The 26,524-nt window shown below is 37.9% G+C and overlaps 1 protein-coding gene across 1 annotated transcript; it reads right to left on the bottom strand.

Moving 5' to 3' along the window:
• Positions 1-1,810: 1,810 nt before the first annotated feature.
• Positions 1,811-25,027, bottom strand: CPO (carboxypeptidase O). The gene is given in 8 exon segments (XM_036857664.1): positions 1,811-2,073; positions 2,903-2,987; positions 8,656-8,837; positions 10,006-10,096; positions 11,239-11,349; positions 14,421-14,534; positions 16,662-16,761; positions 24,960-25,027. Coding segments are annotated over 8 exon segments (1,014 nt in total).
• Between the last annotated feature and the right edge of the window lie 1,497 nt (positions 25,028-26,524).

The raw sequence follows: 26,524 nt of genomic DNA, 5'->3' as shown, positions 1-26,524 counted from the left end.
AGGGTAAAATCAAATCCCAGACCCAACAAAGCCTCAGTATAGGATACTTTAAAGATTGCATTAGTTGCATCAGTTGTGCAGTTTTCCCAAACTATTACCATTTAAGACCAGAAAGTTGAAAACATCCTTGAGAAAGGTCAGTGTGGTCATTCATCACTATTCTAGCCTTGCTTCTAGTATCCTTTCACAAAGAGTAAAACACTGTCAGAAGAAGTAAAAACATGTCATGGCCCTCAGTCTCCCACACCCTCAGAGCCATGTGAAGCCCCCCCTGAGAAGGCTACAGTTGTGTCTTAAACTTTTGGAAGGATCCCTGTGGGAGGTTTCAGGCAAGCTGATAGCTTGCGTTTCCATCCATTCCCTTCCAGCTTTCTTTGGCCATGGACTCAATCTTTCGACATGAATTAAGCTTTGTAGATCAGAGCTCCTATAGTACTCAGACGTCCAAATTGTTAACAGACAGCCTTAGAAACTAAAACACAGGCTGGATGAAAGCTGATAACCTAAGTCTCAAGCCGCAGCTCCTCTGTTTTCTTCTTCAATATGGCATTGGTGTCCATACTAGTTTTCTTCCCTCCCAGGCTGACCATTGATGAAACCCAACCATTTTCTCCTAACAATGCCACAATTGTGGAGCTGGCATTTTTATGTAAATAGCTGTTCTCTGATTCATTAAGCCCCACTGCCCCTGACATTTTCCTTTCTGACCCTTATCAGCCACACACTGGCAAAACATGAAGAAATAAAGAGGACAAAGAAAGGCAATAAAAGGGTTACAACCAAGAAGTGTATTGTGACTGTGACCAACAAGGAAATTCGGAAACGGGTGACTGAACACCCAAGGATACCCTGTCAGCTGGTCACAGCGACAACATTTGTTCAAAGCCTGACAAGTGCTTAGCATCATTTCAAGGTGTCACATAGAGATACATAGGAAATGACAGTCATAGATGCTACCTGAAGAGCACGTAAAGTGTAATAGACAATATGGCACAATTAAACACCTGTGTACCCAGAAACATACAATCTGGCCCTTGCTTACCTCTCTACTTACTCTTTATTTCTCTCATAGCCCCTGTCACAAGATGCAATGTTTAGTTTATATATTTGTGTTCTTGATTATTATGGCTCCCCAGAGATGAGATTTATCTGGTATGCAACAGTGTCCGTTCCAATCAATCTCACCCACTGGAACAGAAATTCCAGGGGAACAGGGACCATGTCTACCTTATTCACCATTGTAACCCCAGAGCCTAGCAAAATGTACCTTGTAGATTCTTAAAAAATTTTTTTAAAATAAATAAGTAAAACATTAAATAAATAAATAAAACCAGCAACAGCTATATAGAGAGATTATATAACTTTATCTTCTGAATGCCACTACTAACATGATTACACAAAATTAAGAGTGAACTTGGGTCACAGGCATGAGCAAAATTTTCAAAGAATTTAGATGGGAAAAAACTTTCTAGACCCTGGGGCAGCTGCCCTGAAACAAACCACAGATATATAAGTGAACACAGTCAAGATCAGCAGAACTTCCTAGCTGACCTATAGATTTGTGAGTCACTGAATTATAGAGTGGTTTGGTTTGTGGCATTATTGTACCAATCACTAACTAATATTAAAGTCTACTAAAGTAATAACAATTAATTACGAGCAGAACAAACATTAAAATGCAAAGATGAGTCATCTTTTTTGAAATAAAAAGTATTTCTAGTTAAATTATTTGGTTCCTCCATAGCCTCAAACACCTCTCATGCAGCCATATCCATGTCACTGGGGCTGAGCAGGCCTAGGTAGGATGCACCTACAGAAGAAAGATGAAGGACTTCAGCAAGCTCAGCACCACAGCAGTAGATGTCACCTTTCCAGCACTGTTTGAATACCAGTATTTCTCATACACATCATCCAGGACTGAAAGCACAGCCTCCATGGTTTCCTCACAGGTGGCCTGAATCTGAGTTTCTGGCAGGACAAACCCATACGTACCATTGTCCCTCAGCTCAAATGCATATGAGGAAGGGATCCCAATGTCCCAAGCCCAGTCTCATGAAGACTCTGAAGTGGCATCTACAAAATGAAAACATGGAGGAAGAGTTAGAAGTTGTTCTGTGAAAGGACAGATTTCTACAGCCATTTCAGGGACTAAAGTTCAACCCAGCAAAATAAATCAACTCTTTCATATTAGGATCTATGAATAGCTGCCTTCTCTCTCTCCTTGATATTTTCAGCTTCTGCCTCCACTCACCATCCCCACTATACCTGGCATTATGCCTGGCACATCCATCCCCACAATGCCTGGCATCATGCCTGGCACATAGCAGAGGTTTGGTTAAAGTTTCTCAGCTGAATCAAAGACAAGACAATCTGATATTGGAAGGTAAGATTCAACTGACATGTAAAGGAACAGAAACAAAATGACCAATAGGAAAAATATTAGGAAAATATCATCTCGGTTGTCCTTCAGTGGGTGGAGGAGGTGGTGCTTGGGGATGGGGAAAGCAATGCACTCTCCTTTCAACTAAATCCTTTTTTAAACTCCAGGCCCCACCTGTTTTGCCTGATGGTCCTCTGGGAACTGAATCAACCGACCAAGGGTCACTGGAAAATATCTTTCCTGTTAACTCCTGTGCCTTCTCCCTGCCAGGTCTTTTTAAGTGAAGCCAGAGGGAGTACTGGTCTGAGCCAGTGTATTAATTTTTGCTTTTAGCTCACCCCTTATCCCTAGAGAGCACAATTCTGGATTTGTACAGACTCCCTTTTATCCCTGGTCATTTTGATTTGTACAACTTCCTGTTGATCCGAGGAACTCTTCTATCCTGTCCACTCCAGTCTCCAAAGTCCACTGAATTCTTTTGTGCTTTAGATACTATTGAAGAGGTGAAAAAAAGATACTTACATAAAATATCTGCACTAGATCCAACTCTATAATTGGTTCCATGCTTTGCTTTCAATGCATTTGCTGCCTTCTGTCCAACTTGGATCTGTAGGTGGGAAATGCAGAGACAGATATCTGGTGTTAAAAATAAATCCAACAATTCAGAGCATTTGCTATTTTGTCCAAATCCATCCTCAGAGTTCCAGACCATCTTTCTAACTTCCCATTGAACATCTATACCTGGGTAGTCTTCTGATACTTCAGACTCAACATACTCAAATCCAATTTTATCATCTCCCCCACTAATAAGGCTGTTTTGATTTTCATAGTTCTGGCCTATCATGTGCCCCCAACATGTAAATTCCTACAATTATCTTTGACTCTTCTCTCAAACAGTTACCAAGTTGCATTTCTAATGCCATCACCCTATTTCAGTCTTATTAACTCTGAAATGGACTGCTTTCATCTTCTAATAAGTTTTCCCTCCTCTTGACAATCCTTAATCCCAATTGATCTCCCTGACTTCCAGGTGAACATTTGTAGAGCAAGACAATGATAATGATCCTGCTGAAAACCTTCAATAACTCTGTTACCCACTGCATTTGTATAAACTTCTCAGTCTACTATTTGAGATCCTCTACAATAGGGATCTAACCCACATTTCCAACACCATATTCTCTAGATCCCACCCTAGATTACAGTCAAATTCAAGTTCTCCCACAGTTGCTCAGACATGCCCCATGTTCCTCAGCCTCTCTGCCTTTTCTCAGGATATTTCCTCTACCTGGGATGCCTTACCTCTTCTCTGTTGAAATTCTATGCAACTTCAAAGAACCTTCTCAAATGCTAAGTTCTCCATAGGCATTTCTTGAGCACCCCAAGTGGATTCTCTCTCCCCACTTTTTTTCTCCCATAGCCCTTTGCTCATGCTTCTCTTATTACTTCCCTCTTATTTTTCCTTAAAGGTATTTGATACTTATCTCTCATAGGCTCATAGATTTTCAGAGCAGAAAATGACACACTTCCCTCTATCTACTCCCATGTCACCTTACTGAATTGGAAATCCCTCAGACCTAGATGATTTCTAAGGTCTCAGCCTTGCTCTCTTCAGACCCTTTCCTGAGATCAGAGTCACTAACTGAGGTCCAAGTATATTGGCAATATTTATTGACTGTCTGATAAATCTCCTTGCATACCCTTTTGATAGTCTAAGTATTCCCTAACCCAGATTCCCTAATGCTATATTCTACCCACCCGATGGTGTATCCCACTACTTCCCCTTGGGGTCTATACAAACACCACCAAAATCCCCTTGGCCACTCCCTGCCTGGATCCACCATTGCTTTACCCTTGAGGGCAGCCTGACTACACTTACAGGGGCATCAGCTCCCCTGACTTCTTCCCCTGAACAGTGACAGGTCAAGTTTTAGATTCTGTCTCTCTTTTCCTGGTCCTGTATTGTCTGACTGAATCCTAAGGTGTGACAAGGTGGTGTCTGGGTAGAGTGGGGATAGGCACAGTGAAATTCAAAAGGAAGACTAGGAGAGGTAATAAGTGGTTATGGGGTCCTGTGCAGCAGTAGGATTTTGCACTTTCTGTGTGTGTGCTAAGATTCAACATTAAACATATTTGTGAGCTTTTTGCCTCCTCTCCACTCACTACTAAGAGTTTTACCTTCTCCTTCTCTTCCTGAAAAGAGATTCTGTCTTCCCTAGTTGCTGGGCTTGTGTTGTCCAGAACTGAGATGATGGGCAGAAAGGGCTAAAGAACTACAAGGAATAAAGCTGGTTTTAATCATTTACACTGGGAAGATGTACAAGAGCTGTTTGTAGAAAGAAGGGGGAATTATAAGAAGGAAAGGAGAGTCAGAAAGGGGATTCCTAGAGAGAGAAATTCCAGTAAGGAAATAAGAATGAAGAGTGGAGGGAAAGGATTCAGGGTAGCTGCTGTGTGTGAGTGAAATTAAGAGCATGAAGCCTAGAGAAAGAGTTGCTAAGAAATAGCAAGTACATCCTTTTTGAATTTCTTTGAGAGTCTCTGGTAGAGATATGAATTGCTTTTAATTATTTTTAATTCCCATGTGTTTCTGTGTTTCTTTGAATGAAACTCCATGCTAACTGGTCTTAACTGTAATTTGGGTTACATGGAGCAGCTTCAGGCTACATTTTCTATTCAAATGGTTTCTTGCATTCTTTTTTCTTTCCTGCAGCTCACCCCAGATCATGATTCTTCTTCCCACTGCCAACCTTCACTTATTTTATCTTATATTGCTCCCTTTCTTCAAATGTTGGCTGTGGGGAGGGAAAGAGTCTGCCAGTTTCCTCTTCTTTATTGACAAAAGAACTTTTGATTTTTTTTTTTAATGATTCCACCAGCAATTACCATGGGCAAGTAGATAGGAGTAAGAAATATAACATATATGGTAAGCACACAGTTGTGATCATTAGCTTATGGGTTTGGTCCTTTCTGAGAAGATGAAATGAAGATTCCCCCAGACTCTGCCTTCTATCTCAAAGGGTCAAACTCCTGATTATTCTTCTCTCTCCTTTTGACACTATACTGCAAGGCCATAGAGAGCCAATTGCTCTGCTGTCCTTCTTCTCAGCCTAAAGGTTCTCTCTAGTCAAAATAATAAAAACCCTTTGCTAGTAGTGTATAATTTACATTGCTAAAGACCTCATGCCTGCTTAATAACTTCTTCACTGGGCCCAGAGAATTTCCTGTAGACATATATTCACAGGCAAGCACTCAGAAAGATTGATTAAGGCCCTGGCATGTTGTCGGAGGATGGAGCTTGGAATAGGATACAAGGGTTGATATGGAAAGGGTTCCAATGGAAGAATATCAGCATTTGAAACATTAGATTTCTTATAGCTATTCTAATTTCCAGAGCAGTTTAGAATGAGGGTATATATAGTTCTGTTTCCCCTACTTAGTGATTGCCAAGTTGTCTATCATACAGTATAATATTTATGAAGATTTCTACAAATTTTTGGTTTTGTAAATACATAGAGATTAATTACTAGTCTCTGGTGGTTGTAAATATACCAGAAATGGAAAACTCCTTGAACAGTTGGTGTGATTCTATCTTTGTGTACTCTATCAAAGCTTATCACTAAGAACCTAAAAACACTGCTAACTAGCTTTTATGAGTTTGATACATGGTGGCAACATTTTCAGTCTTTTTATGGAAAAGTCTTAGTGATGAATGTTATGCTAACTCTTCAACACCTAAGGCTGTAAGAGATACAGAATTGAAGCAATCTTTCTCAATTCAATTTTCCAGTCTCTACATAGAGTATTGAGGATGGCCAATAATTCCCATCTTAGAATTCCACCTTCTGGTAGCGGCAATGTCAGTGCCCTCTCTGTGGCCAGAGGGCTCTAATGAGACAGCCAATCAGCAGCCCAAGACCCGGTGACATTTGAATACAAACCTTGCAAAAACGGAGATGTAGTAACTGTTTTCCTGAACCAAAAAAGGAAATGAAATTCTCTAGAAAAATACTGGAGTATATGGGCCTCTTTTTTCTGCTGGTAGAAGGCCTGTCCCATCAAATATCTATAATGGCCTGACTTAGGTGGTTCATTTGTATTTGTCACAGAATCCTTTAAGCAGAAAGTAAACATTTATGGCAAATATCACAGGAATTGGGAAGTAAGGAGGGTTCTGGGCTTCTTGACTAAAATCTCTGTTTCTGTACATTTCTTTACTGAAGAAATAGAACTTCTGGGCACAGAAATGAGGAGGATATAGGACACAGTGGACTGGGCATCTAAGTCGATGACAGCTTCCAGAAGTTGCAAACCCTTCTTGAGCGCAGAGAGGCAGTGTTCTGTGGTCAGATGAATGTGGCCTCTGGAGTCCAAAGACACGAGTTCCAAGCCCAGACTCCAACATTAACTGTCTACAGGGACTTTAGAAATATAATTAACTCAAGGTCTTAATTTCTACATCTCCAGAATGAGCTTATTATATTGTCATGAGGATCAGATGAAGTAATGGCCATAAAATCTCTTTGTAATTTTTAAAGTTATAGGTAAATGTTATCTCCACCTCTTGCAAAATGATCACGTAGTACAAATGTTCGAAAACAATTGCAGGAAAGATATTGGGGTACTGACAGATATTTTTGACTGCTGGGGGGAAGGGCTGCCTTCAGCAAAGATCTACAGTGGTTTTTCTTTTAGTGCCCAGACCTGTGTTTTATGGGTGATGTTCCAGTGGGAGAGGGACAAGAGGAATGACAGAGCCAATGGGCCACCAGCCTTCTGTGATCTTAAGAACAGAGCAAGATTAGCCCCTATCCAGCCCACCATTTATTGATAATGAGGAGCTTGTTTTAAAAACATTTTTTAAAGATATGCAGAAAATAACAAGTGTTGGTGAGAATGTGGAGAAACTGGAACTCTTGTCCACTATTGGAAAGAGTAGAAAATGGTGTACTTGCTGTAGAAAGTAGTACGATGGTTCCTCAAAAAGTTGAAAATAGAATTACCATATGATTCAGCAATTCCACTTCTGAGTATGTACCCCAAAGAATTGAAAGTGGGATCTCAAGGTGGTATCTGTACACCTATGTTCATAGCTGTATTATTTGCAATAGGCAAAAGGTGGAAACAATTCAAATGACCATTGATGGATGAATGCATAAAGAAAATGTGGTATATACATAACAATGGAATATTATTCAGCCTTAAAAAAAAAAGGAAATTCTGACATATGGTACAACAGGTGTGAAGCTTGAAGACTTCATGCTAAGTGAAATAAGCCCGTCACAAAAAGATAGATACTGTATGATTCCACTTATATGAGGTAACTAGAACAGTCAGACTCATAGAGACATAAAGTAGAATGGTGGTTGCCAGGGACAAGGGGGAATGTGGATTTTTTGTTTAATGGGAGAGACATTTCAATGATGCATGATGAAAGTTTTGGAGATTGGTTGCACAATAATGTGAATATACTTAACACTACTGTACTGTCCACTTAAAAATGGTTAAGACAGTACATTTTATGTTATGTATATTTTACCACAATTAAAAACTGAAAAAATAACTTTTAAGAAAAGATAACAAATAACTACAACAATTCTAAATTGACCCTTTCTTTGACTTAGGTCTATTGTTCTCAGGTTCACAAAAAGGCAAAGAGCCCAGTCCTTTTCAATAATTCTGCCCACCAGGGCTCGGGTAAACACAGCTTCAGAGAAGGACCCCGATAAGACAAAGCAGACTTTCCCAGCCCCGGCTTGAATTTCACTGGCGCTTCCCCTTACAAATATTCCTAGGCAAATACTAGAGGCAGAGTTTAGAAGAAAATAAAGCATTGTGTTTAGCAGAGAAGAGAGCAGATATTATTTAGCCGTGTTATTTTAGATATGCCATATTCCACTAACAGCTGGGAAGTTCTTTAAAGCACGGTTCAAAAGCTATAATTGCTGAACGGAGCTTCAAGAGAATTTACAGAAATGAAAGCGCATTCCTGCAGATTATTAACATAATCATCTCATTTATATTATACACGAATACCTAAGATGTCTCCCAACTTGACACTTTTTGAAATAGGTAGTTAATTAATGCAGGTAAAGCAGCATTTAACCTGAAGCCTTCCCAGCAGGCGTCTGGCAAGGTGTGAAAAGCAGGAGAAAGGAAATAAGGAAAAGCTAAGGGAACAAAAGCGGGGCTGGATCCAAAACCCTAGAAATGGAAATCAGGAAAAGGAAGGCAGGGTCGTGCTGAAGCTTCTCAAGGCTCTGGCACAATGGTCTTACCAGTTGTTCATGGTTACTTGATTTATTTTTGGTGTAGCCATAAGGCACGAGGATGAGCTGCCCTTAAGAGTGCATGGTCAGGAAGCAAGCAGTGTTCTCCTTCTCGCTCTCGAAAAAGCTGGAAACAACTTTAGTCTCTGGTTCAGACATGGGTCCTTGGCAGTTATGAGATGCACCGATACCTGAAATATACAGGAAACCCCAAGGAAGGCATCATGATCTCCGTTTAGCACTGACCAGGGTCAAGGAGTTAGCCTTGCTCAGGGCATCTGTGCGTGGAATTAAGGCTTGCCTTTGTTTGTCTAATTTTGTCCTGCTAAAATAAGTGATTCAAGGAGGAACTCAGAAAGGCAGGAGGACTGATGTGCAGATTTAGAAACAGACCCCTGCTTATGTGGCCCGGGAAGGAAGATGCAAAATGGGATGGCATTTTCAGTAATCTTTCACTTAAACCTTTGGTGGGCCCTGAAACAAATGCTTGGGAACCGGTTCTTGGGTTCCAGGGTCAGACTCTGTTATAGTCTTGTTGCCCTAAGTATATCTCTTGCTGTCTTACTGGCTTGAGTCTCATTAGAGCTATTTTGCAAGGACAAAAAAAAAAAGCTATTTTGTAGTCTGTCCTTCTCACCAGTAATAATAAGGACCATCAACAGAGCACCTTTTACATGCAGGGCACTGTGCTAAGCCCCTCCTGTGTGGCATCTCATTGAATCTCCACAACAACCTACTGATAAGACGGTATTACTCTGAGCCACGTTTTAAAAATAAGAGAAAACTAAAGCCTAGAGATGAAGCAATTTTTGCAAGACCACAGAGCCGCCAAGTCTGAATGTTAACCTTTCCCATCTGGTTTTTAACCAGACTGCTCTTAACCATCTCTACCTCTATTTGCTTCCAATCCAGTGGACTTGTTGAGATTCAGAAACATGATACTGCCTTAAGGAGAAGAAAATGTTTGCCTTGTTTACTTCTGCCCTCCTGCTGTAAAATAATTTGCAAGGATACTTCTCTGATTTTTCTTTATAACAATTCGTATATTTTAAAACAAAGTGCTGGATTTCAAAAGTATTCACACTGGTCTAGGTCTTCTTTGCCCTTGTTTTCAGCCAGTCTCACTTGAAAAGAGTCCTGCATTATAGTGTTGCGGTTCTTACTGTATAGATAGTATCACCTCTTTAGAGGGAGTGACACTGACCAGGAAATCCAGAAAGCTGTACAAAATTAGATGTTTATTTCAAAAGGTATATATATAAATAGTACTAATTCTAGTAATTCACCTCTTTTCTGGCTTCTCTGCTCCATTTTTTTTTGTCATTATTCATCAATTCATCTGCGAAGCATGTACTTAACTACACCAGGATGCATCGAAATTTCTATTGAGCTCTGTCCCAAAACACATGACATTATTATGGGATGAATGGGATTTCCTCCAAAGCCAATCCTGTAACAGAGGAACATAGGGAAGTTGCCATTCTAAGGTTTCATAAATCACAGTATTAATGAGGATGGGTGGTCCTCGAACATGAAAAATAGTTCCTTAGGATTGTCTGTAAGAATTGCCTCAACATTACGAAGCTTGTGCATATAATTTTTAGTCCCCAGATGGGCTAGCAACCCCCAATAACAGAAACATCTGTACAACCCAAAGTGTACATACGTGTAAACCATCACATTGGAGGGGTAGTTTGGCCTTTCCCTCACGAGCAGATTAACAGTGCCTGGTGGACGCGATCTGCTTAATCAGGAAAAGCTTCAGAGAGTCATTATTTTAGGTCCAAGTGATAAAGGACGAAAGGGAAATAGCTTGGCAGATGGGAAAAGGCTGTTCCAGGTGCATCAGAGATGGTCTCTGCACATTTCTGGAAGCAGAAGACTGATGAGTAGAGATAGGGATAAAGACCTGTTTCGCCAGACAAGCTGGGAGGGAAGGGCTTGATTCACATACCGGGCCAGAAAGGCTGTTACAGAGAAAGGGGTCCCACGAAGGGCTGAGGGAGCCGGGGGGAGGGGGAGGAATTCATAGTCTCTGGAAACAGAGGCTCTTAATTATGGAGTGGTATGATTTAGAAACATTTTTAAAGAGGAAGTTGTCACTAAATAAAAATCTTTATGAGATGTTTCCCCTCCTCAACCCCCTCCGTATGCATGACCACCATGAAAAATGAAGGTTGGGTTAGTATTTATAGATCATTTGTGCGCTTCATGCTTCTAGAACTGATATAAGGATACAGGGTAGTATAGGAATTTTATACCAGCATAATCCTAATCATGTGGCAGGCAATCCACAAATTTTAAGGAGATGGTGTTGGAGAAACATTGAATCTGGCTGAAAAACTGGGAATATGTCAAAAACAACCAAACAGACAACATGCTCTGGACTGCAAAAAAGGCCTTCAGCCTCTTCAATCCTAAACTTGACTTAGGTTGTTGACTTAAAAATGTTGATTTTTATCCCAAATGAGGTTTCTTCCTTTACACGACTACAAAACATTTTTATAGCTGCAGTGACTGAGGTCAGAAAAATGAACCCGAGTCAAGATCTAGTTCATGAACCCATCCCAGGACCAAACTCGATGTACTCACAGTTGTCCAAGTATAGATGTAACCATCTATGTTAAGAACCGGAAGCACATAGAAGTCCAGGTTTTTAAGGAGACTTCTTACCCTTGAGTTGTATTTATAGTTCTGTAGAATCTGGATATATAATAGAGAAACATTTGGAATGATCCTGGGAAGAAGTCTTTTGTCTCTTAATTTTCTAACAATTTCAACTTAATCATAAGTGGTGACTGAACATCTAATCTTTGCCATCCAATCCTGCCTCAATTGTCCCGTTCGTCATGGTGGTCTCTCTGAAGCTTCACCATGCATCAGAATCACCTGGAGGACTTTTTTTTTTTTTTTTTTTTAATTTATTTTTGGCTGCATTGGGTCTTCGTTGCTGCGCTGGGGTTTTCTCTAGTTGTGGCGAGCGGGGGCTACTCTTCCCTGTGGTGAGTGGGCTTCTCATTGTGGTGGCTTTTCTTGCTGGAGGACTTTTAAAATTACAGCCTGCCCACCTTCCATCTCCACTCCCAGCCCCAATTCAGTAGGTATGAGGTGGTGATGTGGAAATCCAGAATTTGCATTTCTTCCAAGTTCTCAGTTATGTTGATGCTATGGGTCTAGGAACCACACTTTGAGAACTATAATTTGTAGGTTGAATTATGTTTGGGTTTCTGAAAAGACGGACACAAAAAGTATCTTATATTAATTTTAAAGTTTTCTTATTCCCTCAAAGGAGGGATATAGGTAATATGCAAGAATTCACGGTGCTAGGTAGTTTCCATGTGTTAATCTCTTAATCCACACAATAGTGTGGTCTTCATGACTGCGTTGAAGTAGTCATTTCATACATCTTTTGCAGGTAAAAAACTAGGGGTCCTAGTGATAGAAATTTTGCACAAGACTATTAGAAAGAGACAGCAATAATCTAAGAGATTAATAAGAGACAGCGTAATCTCCTGCAATACTTATTACATTCATTATATTCCTCTTTCCTTAGAGACTCCTGCAATCCCAGCTGACCCAATCTTCTTTCTCCTCTTCCCATTTGTTGTTCTTGTATATCAGGTCAGCCTCACTCAAGAAAGGAAGATCCCCTCTTCTTTCAGAGGTGGGGTAGGTAGGAATTAACCTGGCAATTATGGATTCTCTTTGGTCGAGAAGAAGCTGTGAACATGCCCATGTTTGTAACAGTCACATCTTGTTTTGGTTTGTAAATGGCCTGGACTCATGCTATTCATTGAAAGCTCCTGGGAGCTGGGCTGATGAAGGCTCTCCCTCTATATCTATGAGAAACTTACGAATTGAAATAAATACAGGCTGGATTCATCATATTCAAGGAAGTTTTCCCTTTTAGCCTCACCCATTTTTAAAGCTCCTGGCATAATTCCTAATCTACCCTTTACCTTAATTCTCTCTTGTAATTACCCCTTTTATTCATGAGTCTATGTATATGACCATATGTTTATCTTTATTGCCTCCTCATTACGTGTCAATTCTATTCTTTAAAATATGTCCTAGGCAAAGGATGTTTAGAGGTCTTTTTGGCTGACTCAGCTCAGAGTTTGATGGCCTATGGAAAAATCAGGTTGGTAGGTGGCCCACACTTAACATATCAACCAGTTACCCACTCGGCTCCGGGGTAAATTCTATTTCAGAGCCAAGAGATTTTTTTGTAGTTGTAAGTAATTCTTGAATTTGGGGATGTGCTTTGTAAATTAACATGTCTACAGCGAACAAAGTAATGCTAGTTCTTAATGCCAAACTACTTTGGCAGTGGTTCTTGAAGAGCAGTCCTGGACCAGTGATATCAACACCACCTGGGAACTTGTTAGAAATGCACTGTTTTTCTGTAACTTGAGTGTGCATCAGAATGACCTGGAGGAGGGCTTGTTAAAACACAGATTGCTGGGCCCACCCACAGAGTTGCTGAGTCAGTAGATCTGTAGTTAGACCCCCAAGAATGTGCATTTCTAACAAGTTCCCAGGAGATGTTGATGCTGTTGGTCGAGGGACCACCCTTTGAAAACCACTGGTTAGGTGGAGTTGTTGTCAACCCTGCCTACATAGTAGGATCACCTAGGGAGCTTTCAAAAGGTGTCTGGGCCCCATCCTGGAGCAATTAGCTCACAATCTCTGTGGATGGGGCCCAGGCATCAGCATTAAGCAGCCAGAATTGAAAAATCACTGGTCTAAAACTGAGAGCCAAGAAGGCCTGGCCCTGTGGAAAAGTGGTTATTCAGTCTCAAACACCTTTCATCGTATCACATGTTAAAAGGGAGAGAGCCTGGAGATTGGGTTATCCCTCTGGCTATGCTACGGTCTGGCTGTGTGACCTCGTACAAGTCACTTCACTTCTCTGGGTCTTTGTTTCCTTATCAAATGAAGGAACCAAAAATAAAGGTTGTCCATGATGTTCAAACATTTTTATGGGAAAAAAAATGTGTTAAAAAAGAAAATTTTGTAAAAACTCAAAATACATATGTAAAGTGAACTGGGGATTTCTCCCTTACGCAGCCCCCCACCCCGTCCCCCTTCCACTGTGGGACCACCGGAGGCACCCAGGCCTTCACAGAGCACAAGCTGGAAACCTCTCAGCCAGAACGTCTAAGGTCCTTTCCAGCCACCCTCCAAGATTCTAAGTTCCTCAGTCTTAGCGGGGACGAGGGAGGCCAAGCATGAAGAAAACTAAGGGATAAGTTCTTACTTCTGGGACTTTATTTTTAAGTCCTACCCCCGTGGTCTCACCCAACCATTCCAAATTCTCTTTACTCTAGAACATGATTCCACCCCTATGATTAAGATGTAAGCATTTACAAGTATTTAATTTTTAAAAAATTTTTATTGGAGTATAATTGATTTACAATGTTGTGTTAGTTTCAGGTGCACAGCAAAGTGAATCTGTTATATAAATACATATGGATATATGTATTTGGACTCTTTTTTAGATTCTTTTCCCATATAGGTCGTTACAGAGTACTGAGTAGAGCTCCCTGTGCTATACAGTAGGTCCTTATTAGTTATCAATTTTATACATAGTAGTGTGCATGTGTCGATCTCAACCTTCCAATTTATCCCTCCCCACCAAGTTTTGAATCTTAAAATCAAGACTTTGGAAAAGCCAAGTCTCTCTGTCTTGACTCTTTTAACCTTGTCTATATTTCTGACTAGAGCCGCTGGATAGTAAATAAATATCCTTGAATGGGACTCTAATTCTCAGCCTTCTCACTCACCTTCAAATAATACATGGGCCGGTTCTCATAGGTCATTCCTAGGAAATGCTATGTCACCACTTCCGTGTACTTCTCCCTTATCTCACTCATCCACTGATAGATCTGAAACAGCCAGGGAGGACTGAGGTTATCAATAAGAAGATCCTTTGCTTGCCTCTAAATTAAGATAATTGCTTCTTTCATCAAGATACTGAACTCTGAACTCTTTGCTCTTTATTAGCACACAAACTAGAAGACTAAACTAATGAATTACGACCGCCCCTCCTCCCATATTCTTTAAAGATCTACTCTGCCACCCAGGCTTAGGACACCCTGTTGAACTTTACAAATAAATGATTGAGAATTATCAATTTCAACAATCCAGTATAACGCTTCTGAAACATTGTACAATCACACAGCCTTCAAATGGCCATCAGACTTCCGGACTTTGCAGTGGCACTCAATCATGCCAGAAATTTCAGGTCCAGCTTATTTTGTGGGATCTTCTTTAGTCTTTATGAATCCCCAAAATATCTTTTGCTAATGTCCATGGATCCAAAATTAGAGAAGAGCCTGTATATGCCCTTCACAGAACATGACAGCGAAATTTCTCAATCAAGACCAAGTTAATAACTTGGGGTTCTTTAAGGGAGAATGAAATAAGGAATTCACAAACATAAGACATATTAAGACGTCATTGGCATGTGACATGATACCTCCCACACTCAATTTCTGTATCATGGAAATACCTGAATGACAAGAGTTATGGTAAATAATAATAATTAATTTGGCATAACAACTATTCTATTTGAAAATTTCTGTGTCTCAATTGACATTCATCTTAGCATGGAATATCTACAGATAAAATACATTATTATAACAGTAATAATACTTAAGTGGGGGAAGAGACTAACAACTCCTCACATGGGTATTGTGTATTCTTCTGTGATGGGACTGGATCAGATGCAGGTGACTTGAGTCTTGGGAGACATACAAATAGCAGCGTATCACAGCAGCAGCTATCATTCATTTATTGCTTAATCAGTAGAAGTGTAGTTTATTTCATTTACTCTCAAACAAAGCTGCAGGATAGGTACTGCTATTCCTTTTTCATGTATAAGGAAACTGAGGAACAAAGAGGTTAACTGTCTTGGTCAAGGTCACAGAGCAAGTGGCCAAGCCAGGTGTGACTCATCTCTGATACCAGCACATATACTTCTCATGGGTCTTACTGGATCTTGTTAAAAAAAAAAAATCTAAGAAACTTCAGTACTTTGGGGTGATGGTTACAGAAGAAAACGTAAATTCTTTTTTTTTCTTAAGTATTGAATTTAGTTACAATATTGCTTCTGTTTTATGTTTTTTTTTGTTTTTTAGCCCTGAGGCATGTGGGATCTTAGCTCCCTGCCCGGGGATCAAACCCAGACCCCCTGCATTGGAAGGAGAAGTCTTAACCACTAGGCTGCCAGGGAAGTCCTGAAAATGTAAATTCTTTCTTGTACTTTTTGAAAAAAATTCTGGAAAATATTAATATATTCCCCAATACTGAGGAAATAAATGGTAAAGCCTGGTTGGAGGGCAACTTGTGCATTTATGTCAAAAATTTTAATGTGCATATCATTTAACCCAGTAATTCTATTTTTAGAAATTTATACTCCAAAAGAAGTTTTACATAACATCACACACATACACACACACTACATATATACATATATACTTTTTACGGTATCCAGTTTTAGAAACCACTAAACTTATCTTAGTAGCAATGCAAATATTTCTTTGAAAAAAAAGTTTTCCCCTTTTGAGAGCTGTTGCCTGTGTTCCCTGCATCCTACTGAAAATACCACACTTCTGGCTAAATAGGATTCAATCAGAAGGCTTCACCACCCATGTCCCACAACCATATACGCATTGGCCCTGCCCAGCTTAAACCAGCTAAAGACTTGATTAACAAGAGTAACGTTTAATTTTGATCCACATTTACACTAACAAAACTGGTTGGGGTGTTCTTTTCTTCTTTTTTCTTTTTGTTGTTTTGCCTTTTTATTTCATATCACTAGGATTTGTATCTTTAATGGTGATGGTCAGGGGGTGATGTTTGGGAACCCCTTGACCTCAGTGCACAGGCAAACCTCAACCGCCCATTTTGAGGCTCTCTAGTCTATGGATATTAACAGTGAACTATCCCTCGCCCATCCTAAAGTAGGTTGTGACCACCACCAACTCTCCCACCAACGTGTCCATGCTCACCTCCCCCATGGGGTGGTATCTGTTATAGGAATATGTCTCCAGGATCCTCCATGGACTCACTACCTTATCCACAGCTTCTTGTCTCTGCTGTGCTACAGATCTGCAAAGGGAAGAAATACAGACAAAAAGCGATGAAGAAACCAGGATAACATGAGGGTTGGAAGGTTGATGAAAAAGGTAGTAGAAAGCAATGTGCACAGCATTTTGAGGACAAAAGTCAGTGTTGGAGTCTTGCCTCTGCAGCTTACTAATTGTGAGACCTTGGGTACCATGGAGTCCCTCTGAACTGCAGTTTCATCATCTGCAGGTTGAGGACAGCCATTCCCACTTTGCAGGGAGCCTTGGATAATTCAGCAAGATGTTGTAGATAAACACACTTTTAAATTTGTGTAAGAAAGAATAGCTAAGATTTATTGAACTGAAACTTACTGCGAGATACTGCCTGGGTTAAGCAATTTAAATCTCATTTACTTCTCTCAAAAACTTTAAGATATTCTTATTATCCCCATTTCAGAGATGAAGAAATTGAGTCACAGGGAAAGTATTCTTAGAATTTAAACCCTGACAACCTGACTGAAAAGCCTGAAATATTAACCACAATACTGTAAATAATTGTAAGAATCTTTATTCCACAGTTTATTTTTTAAAAAATAAGCTTTATTTTTTTAGAGAAGTTTTAGGTTCACAGCAAAATTGGATGAAAAATGCTGAGAGTTCCCATATACCTGCTGTCCACCCCCACCCACCCCCATGCACACAACCTCCCCCAATATCAACATCCCACACCAGAGTGGTACATTTTTTATAATAAACGAACCTACATTGACACATCATTATTTCCCAAAGTCCATAGTTTACATGAGGGTTCACTGTTGGTGTTATACTTTCTATGGATTTGAACAAATATATAGTAACATGTATCTACCATTATAGTATCATACAGAAGTGTTTCACTGCCCTGAAAATCTTCTGTGGTCTGGCAATCACTGATCTTTTCATTAGTTTTGCCTTTTACAGAATGTCATATAGTTGGAATCATACAGTATGCAGCCTTTTCAGATTGGCTTCCTTCACTTAGTAATATGCATTTAACTTTCCTCCATGTCTTAATGACTTGATAGCTCATTTCTTTTTAGCACTGTATAATATTCCATTGTCTGGATTACCACAGTTTATTTATCCATTCACCTACTGAATGACATTTTGGTTGCTTCCAAGTTTTGGCAATTATGAATAAAGCTGCTATAAACACCTGTGTGCAGCGTTTTGTGGACATAAGTTTTCAATTTATTTGGGTCATACCAAGGAGCATGACTGCTAGATCATATGGCAAGGGTATGTTTAATTTTGTAAGAAACTACCAAACTGTCTTCCAAAGTGACTGTGTCATTTTGCATTTCCTCCAGCAATGTTTCCTATGCTTATTTTCCATTTGCATATCTTCTTTGGTGAGGTGTCTGTTCATGTCCTTTGTCCATTTTTTAAATCAGGTTGCCTCTTTTCTTATTGCTGAGCTTTAAGAGTTCTTTGTATGTTTTGGATAACTGCCCTTTATCAGATGTACCTTTAGCAAATATTTTCTTTCACTTTGAGCTCATCTTCTCCTTCTCTTGACATTGGTTTTTGAAGGAAGGAAGTTTTTAATTTTAATAAAGTATAGGTTATCTGTTATTTACTTCATGGATCATGCCTTTGGTGATGTATTTAAAAAGTCATCACTATTCCCAAGATTATCTAGGTTTTCTCCTAAGTTATCCCCATTTCACATTTAGTTCTAAAATCCATTTTGACTTAATTTTTTGTGAAGTATGTAGGTCTGTGTCTAGATTCACTTTTTTTGTGTGTGGATGTCCAGTTGTTCCAGGACCATTTATTGGGTTTTGTCAAATGTTTTTGTCTGCATTTATTGATATGATCATGTGATTTTTTATTTTTAGCCTATTGATGTAATGGATTATGTTAATTGATTATCAAATGTTAAACTAGCTTTGCATATATATCTGGGATAAATCTCCGTCAGTGGACATGGTGTATAATTTTTTAATACTTTTTTTGATTCAATTTGTTAATATTTTGTTGTGGATTTTTACATCTATGTTCATGAGAGATAGTGGTCTATAATTTTTTATTCCTTGTAATGTCTTTGCCTGGTTTTGGTATTTGGGTAATGCTGGCCTCAAAGAATGAATGAAAAAGTTTTCCTTCTGCTTCTATCTTTTGGAAGAGATTGTAGAGAATCAGTATAACTTTTTCTTTAAATGTTTCATAAAATTCACCAGTGAAGCCCTCTGGGCTTGGTGCTTTCTGTTTTGGAGGGTTATTAATTATTGATTCAATTTCTATAATACATATTGGCCTATTTAGATTACTATTTATGGTCTATATTTTGACAAACCATTTAATAAAGCTATTCAATGCCTCGCCTTTATGCCAGATATTGTGCCAGCACAATCATGCACATTATATGATTTATTCACATTACAACCCTGTGAAATGTTATCGTCCATGTTTTACAAATAAGGAAACTGAAGCCAAGGGAAATTAAGTAACTTGCAAACAGTCACAGAGCTAGTAAGTCATACAACTAGTCCTCTATCTCTAAGCCACACAAATGTTTGATAAATGTTCTAATTCCCTCGCTAAAAGACTTTACCTAAGCAAAAAGTAGGGTTATATTTTCATTATGAAAGCATACCAACTGATCATTCATTTACCCAATAAATATATTTGAAGTGATTTCTGTGTTAATAGCACTAGGATGTGAGCTTTTGGAGAAGCTGAGGTGTAAACTTTTGGATAGTGACAAGGAAACATGTTAGAGATCTAATTAGCTAATGTTTCAATGACTTTCATCTATTTTCCCACATTTTTCTCTCTGAACATTCTGGTATTATATTTACTCTTTCCCTAAACCCTCATTTTTTAATCTGTAAAATGGGAATAATAACACCTTACCAAAGGATTCTTATGAAGATTAAATAAGTTAATCTATGTTTAAAAATAAGCAAATTTCTGGAACCTAGTTAACCCTTAATAAATGTTAAAACACAGTAGTAGTTCAAAACAAAGCTAAGTAAAAACCCTATTTTGCTGCAATAACATTGAAAATAAAAATTACATGGAGAATAATTTAGCCATCTAACTGGTATTATCTTCAAACAATACCAAACTACAAAATATTTTGATAGAATTAATTAAAACTCAAGTTCCATTCACATCTACATAACTCCCGTAACTGGATTGACTACATTTTAATTTTTTAATCTGTTCAATTAACACCATGTACCATAATCACCCACTCTAATAGAAATCAATTTCTCTACAAAATTCCATGACTTTAATTGTTACTAATATTAATAATAATAATCTGAATTTAGCAGAAGCTTTTTATCTTCAAAACTGTGAATGTTTTATTGTTAAATGAATTTTACTTTGTTTAGCTTGTCCAAGGAAAACTCATGATATAGGATTGTATAGATATTTAGTTAAAACAATGAAATGAATTTTAGAAGGAGATAACAAGAAAGAAATGTCATTAAAATTGTAATAGTTGAGGAGCAATATGCTTTTCCATGTTATTCAGGGATTTGTTTCTAATGTTTATCATTTATTTGATTTTTTTTAAGTAAGCTAGAGTGCTTCAGAAGAGAAATTTCAATATAAAAATATATACAGGTGTAATATGTTGAGGCTGATTATTTACAAAACATATTATCATTTTATAAGGAAAATACATACATCCCTTGGTGTGTTTAAAATTCAAAAAAATTCAATTTACACATAAATTTTCAGGATTACATTTCGTGTGCTTATCAGATAATCAGCAAACATATACCTATTATAATAACACTAGTTAACCATTATTAGGCACTATATTCTAAGCACCAATCAAAGCATTTGCATTGTTATCTTACTTAATTCATTCAACAACCCAATCGGCACTTGGTACTCTTTGCAAAAGTGATAATAGATAATAGTAGTAGTAATAGAACATAGATTTCTTTCTTACAGAGCTTAAAATCCACTTAAGGAAGTGAGACATAAACACATGAAAAGCAAAATAACTTCACCATCAAATAATAAAACGTGAGGTATGATAAGCTAGAGCCTGATTACCAATTAAACGGTGCACTAAATGTACTGAGGACAGGAGAGGGAGAATTCCAAACTGAAGTATAGCCAGTAATAATAACAACCAACATTTTATAAGTAATTATACATGCCAGAACTGTTCTAAGGTATATATATATATATCATATGATACATATATATATATTCCTACATATAATTCTAACAACAATCCTTAAGGTAAAAACTATTACCCCAGGGTGTTGGTTTTTTTATTTTTTTCTGAAGATTTTGTTACAGAGGCTAAATTATACTTTTACTATACTCTAGAAAATAAGCATAAAATATTTATTAGCCTATTTTTATAAATTGTCTATCTCTGATTTGGACTGCATAGAAAGCAAAATAAGTATCAGCATTATAAATTCGTCGGGAAATAGTTTCAGTGCTTTTTCAGAATGGAGAGAGGAAATAAAGCCAATGAGAAGAGTCTTTTCAGCCCTTCCTTCTTTCTCGTTCCTCACACTGGCTGTCCTGCCAGGAAATGAGATCATTGGAGATGCTTTCACGCGGCATTGGGACCAGGGATAGTGGCTGCTCAGAGCGACGCGGTTCCTTTCTTCACGTAGTTCAGCAAATGTTCAGGTCTTTCTTTATCACAGTCATCTACTCAGTGCCGTAGGAAAGTGACTACACTAAAAAGCAGTCCTGGCAGCTGGTGGATTCCTGTTTCAATTGGGCTGGTATTCCCAGGCAATTTCACAATATGGAAGGGAATAAATTAAAGGTAACTGGGCACCATCAAGCACCAGCATTTGGCTTTCCCCCAGCTAATGTCTGCAAAATGTGTATGATGCCTCCTAAGTCCAGCACGGAATGACTGGGTCCATATAATATGCAAAAAAAAAAGCGAACCGTATGGGATTTGAGTGAAAACCCTGATATCATTTTAACATGAAATTAAACACAATGCTTAAACCTCAAAACCCCAAATACTTAGTTCAAACAACGTTTAAACTGTAAACCTAGAAAAGGCTGTTCCCTGTTTCTAGGCAATTACTTGGGTGATGCATAATACATGTAGAGAAGGAAGGAAAAAGCTGGCTAATCCCTCAAATTACCACCAGTCTCATCTCACCGACCAAATGAAAAGATTATTGTACTTTGTGTATTCTTTTTGAATAGGAATTCATAAAATGTTTAACAGAGAAAATGATGCTTTGGTGGTACATTATTAATAAATACTGTACATCAAAGATTGCCTGATGAAATTTTGACTGGAATGTAAAAAGAGGCAAAAAGACCTAATGAATATTGAGGCAAATTTTGAATTTTAAATACTTAGGAAACAGTTACATGAATATTTCATGATAGTAATGTATTTTCAAAGTTTTTTTTTTCCTTCTTACAAAATTAACATATGCTTATAAGTGGAAATTTTAGGAAGTATGGAGAGGAGAAAAATTAAAAAGAGAAGGAAGGAATAATCCTCCACAATCCCACCTCCCTGAGTTAACCACTGTTGATATTTTGGCATATTTCCTTTCAGTCTGTTATCTGTGCTTATTTTTTTCATAAACACAGTGCAGATTATACCTATATATAATTTTGTATTCCCTCCTTTTTTATTATATATTCTGCAAGAAACATTTTCTCAAACCAATAAAAACTCTTTATAAACATTATTTTTAATGACTGCATAATGTTTGACAGTAAGTATATATTTCATAGCATCATGCACTTAAATATTGTCGTCTGTGCTGGATATTAAAGCCACTTCCCTTTTTGGTTTTATCCTATAGTAAATAATTCTGGAGTTAATGACTTTTTGCTCATTTCTGATTATTTCCTTGAGTTACATTCCAGGAATGGGACTAGTAGGTCAGAGAGCATGAACAATTTCAAGGCATTTGATTCATAGTGCTAGATCCCAAATGATCCTACAGATTTACAGATTTACACTTCTATTGGGAGTATGCAATATATATATAACAGGCCACCTCCCTAAATGATCAAGGGAGAGATTACAAAGCTTGTCATCCTTGTTAGATTTTCTGGACTAGTATTACATCACACATAGTAAGTAAAGAGTATCAAAAATTGCAGCTAATCTATGTTTTGAGTTGGTAAGAGCCATATAAAAGTGGACATTATTTTACATCAGTAAATAATAACGAAAATAGTCAATAAGGAGCAGGATTAGCAGATTTGAAATGTTTCAGCTGTCCACTGGAAGCCATCTTGCCTGAGTCCCACTGAACCAAATCACTTCCATAATTTAACCTGGGTTTGGCCATCATTTTTTTTAAACAAAAGTTTTATGCATCTTCTTTGTAGAATATTTGTAAAATGAAGAATAGTTGAGGGAAAGGAAAAAAAAAAATCAATCAAAGAGAACAATGTCCATTTTGGTACATACTTTTTCTCTTATTTTTTTAAGTATTTTGATACATTTTGTGTTCTGCATCTTTCTTTCAGCATAAAACATGTCTTTCCCCATGCTATTAAAATTTTCATAATTATTATTCTAATGGATAAATAATATCCCATTGTCATATGTCACATATTGACATTTGCATAACTTAATATGGGGCATTTAGGTTGTTTCCAAATATTATAATATTTAATATCATGTTTATCTTGTACATAAAGTTATATCCCAGTGCATACAATTCTTTCCATAGTTTGCTTTCTCAGTGTAAATTTCCAGAAGCAGGGATACTAGGCCAAAGGATGTGTAAGTTTTAAGGTTTGTGATATTTTTAAATAAGTTAATTTTTTTTTCAATCAAAGCCCTGTGACCTATGTAAGTCTTTGCCATTGATCTATGAAGAATCTCAAAAGAGAAAATAAATGCAGTATCTATATGAAACCAAGTAAACTAATGGAAAATGTGAGATGGCGATGTCCAAACAAGTTTAAGCATCACATAGATCCTGGACTCCCTTTATATATCTGAAATCAGACTGTCTGTGAAGCTAAGGGACAGGCTGAGGTCACACAGTTAGTCTGGGGCAAAAATTGGAGTGGATTTCTCTGTTCCGTGAGAGCAAGCTTGTTGCAAGATTCGTTTAACCATGAAACAAAAGAGGAAATACTGTTTGTAAACACACATGCTTGATGAGATATACCAAATGTGCAGAATAATAAACTATGTATGAATAAAGGAAAATACACTTTATATGGAAACCACACACACACACACACACACACACACACACACACACAATGTTTAATATATATTATATATTCAAAGAAGTTATTCATTATGAATAGGGAAAGAACACAAAAAAGAGCAAATGACAGGAGCAACTTATAAACCAGTAAAATGAGTAATAAATAAGACAAAACACTTAACCTTATAAGAAATCAACAAAATGAAAAATAAGTCAACTGTAGGTATTTTTCACCTGTCAAATGGGCAAATGCTTAAAAAGTGCTTTCATACACTATCGTTGGAAGTATAAACTGATGCAACTTTTCCAGAGGGCAATTTGGCAATGTGTAGCAAGATTCTTGAATTTTTCTAAGCTTGTAACACAGTGCTTCCTCTTCTTATAACTTATATTAGGGAAATAATCAAAGATTTTCAATAACAAAAAAAAATTGTCATGTAGCTGGATCCTCATCATGGTATCATGCGTAAAAATGACAGTAGAAATCAACTCTGCTTTATAGGGAAGCAATAATGGAATATTATTAGTGGTTGCATTATGTTTTCAATAAATTATGAATGTCATGGGAAAATTTTTATAATACAACTTAACTGAAAATTTCTTGTAATAGTACTATATACATAATTAGCTAAGTAGCTATCTATTCAAAAACATTAACAGTAATTATGTCTTAGTGAAATTGTTTGGTAGTTTTAAACATTTTAAACATTTTCTCAATAATTAGAATAGTGTGATTTACCAATTGAGAAACTATGTAAATGAGGGATATAGAATTTTCATTACAATTTTCTTTTTTCAATTACAAAACATGACATATTTATTGGTATTTATCATACACTGTGCTAGGAAATCTTTTTTAGGTATCTACTCATTTATTTAAAGATTATTAGAGTAATGTTCAATGATAAAACTTCAGTGACTATTATTCTTATCTCGTGGTGGTGTGTATGGGTAGGAAGAGGGGAGAATCGAGCTGCATTGATCTTGAAAAGAAGCTTTCCACTTAGACAATCTAAATCATACCAGTCAGCCCCTCCTTCAGCTTCACACTCACCTATCATATCCCAGCTCCCCAGGAACCAGCATCCCCAGGAGGTACAAGTTTCCAAGCAGAGGCTTCATTCTTCTGCAAAGAGAGCTAGAAAATCCTGTGCTTCTCTTGCAGGTCATGTGTCTCTGAGAATGCATAGACATTCTCAGAGAGGGCATAGGCTTCCACAATCAAGGTAAGATAAATCAGTTAGTGGATGTCTCAACAGAAATAATATGTGAACAGTTGCTTCATTAACTCCATCATGTCTTCAAAAAATTTTTTTAATAGTGAAAAACTATTTGATTTTTTTTTCTCCTCTAAAACCAAATTAACTGAAGCTCTTGGCTCCCCCAAATCCAGAAAAAAAGTTTCTTCCCTATGTAAAATCTTCAGTTCTAGGAATCCCCATCACCTATATTCAAGAGCGGACCACTCCTGCTCTTTCCTCCACACAGGTCGCTGGGTATAACAGGGGGTGTGTCTTTTGCTCTGGTCATGGTGGGCATGGTTATTATTCAGGATCTTCACTCCCCTCTGCAATCTAAGGCTTTATTTAGGGTCAAATGTCTTCTCTTGTTCTGATGGACCACATCACCAACTTCTTAAACAAACCCAGGTCTCTCCATATCTGAGCAGTGAAAATATTTTAAATCCTTTCCCCAATCCAAGTGGATTTCCTCACACATTCCTCTCACATAAAAGACTCTGTCAGACACTGCTCCACAACCCCATGTTTTTAGACAAACCCAGGATATGCCTTGAATCTCAAACAGTGACCAGTAAAATAAAGGCTCAAGTTAAGATCGCTGTTAAAAGTCTAATTGAGCAAGGCAAACTTTAGTGCAGAGAAGTAGAGGATATAAACAAAGTTCATAGCATTTGGGGATCTATCTAAATCCTTTACCCTGTATGATCATTCATCTATTCATTCATTCTACAAAAATGTAATGAGTACTCACTATATACCAGGCAAGCACTACGACAAAAGATCAATACAAGATGAATGAGTTCCTTTATGGAATTCACAGGAGAGTTGAGAGAAGAATAAACAAGTTCACAAACAAATAATACAATTTTAAGTAAAGGGAATCAAATTAAGGAGAGATATGGGCCAAGAATATAGTGAGATAGAGAGGCCATTCCTGACTGATATAAGAAAATTTTTTTTCATAAATTTATTTATTTATTTTGGCTGCATTGGGTTTTCATTGCTGGGCGTGGGTTTTCTCTAGTTGTGGCGAGTGGGGACTACTCTTCATTGCAGTGCGCAGACTTCTCATTGTGGTGGCTTCTCTTTGTTAAGGAGCACGGGGGGTCTAGGCGTGCCAGCTTCAGTAGTGGTGGCGCGTGGGCTCAGTAGTTGTGGCTTGCAGGCTCTAGAACACAGGCTCAGTAGTTGTGGCACACGGGCTTAGTTGCTCCACGGCATGTGGGATCTTCCCGGACCAGGGCCTGAACCTGTGTCCCCTGCGTTGGCAGGCGGATTCTTAACCACTGCGCCACCAGGGAAGTCCCAATGTAAGACGGTTTTTGAGTTAAGTTCTAAATGATGTGGTTCATGCAAAGGTCTGTAGAAAAAGTGTTTT

This window comes from Balaenoptera musculus, chromosome 7 (genome assembly GCF_009873245.2).
Source record: "Balaenoptera musculus isolate JJ_BM4_2016_0621 chromosome 7, mBalMus1.pri.v3, whole genome shotgun sequence".
Classification (NCBI taxonomy): Eukaryota; Metazoa; Chordata; class Mammalia; order Artiodactyla; family Balaenopteridae; genus Balaenoptera; species Balaenoptera musculus.
The sequence above is the reverse complement of the archived record's forward strand: the minus strand, read 5'-3'. Positions and strand labels throughout refer to the sequence as shown.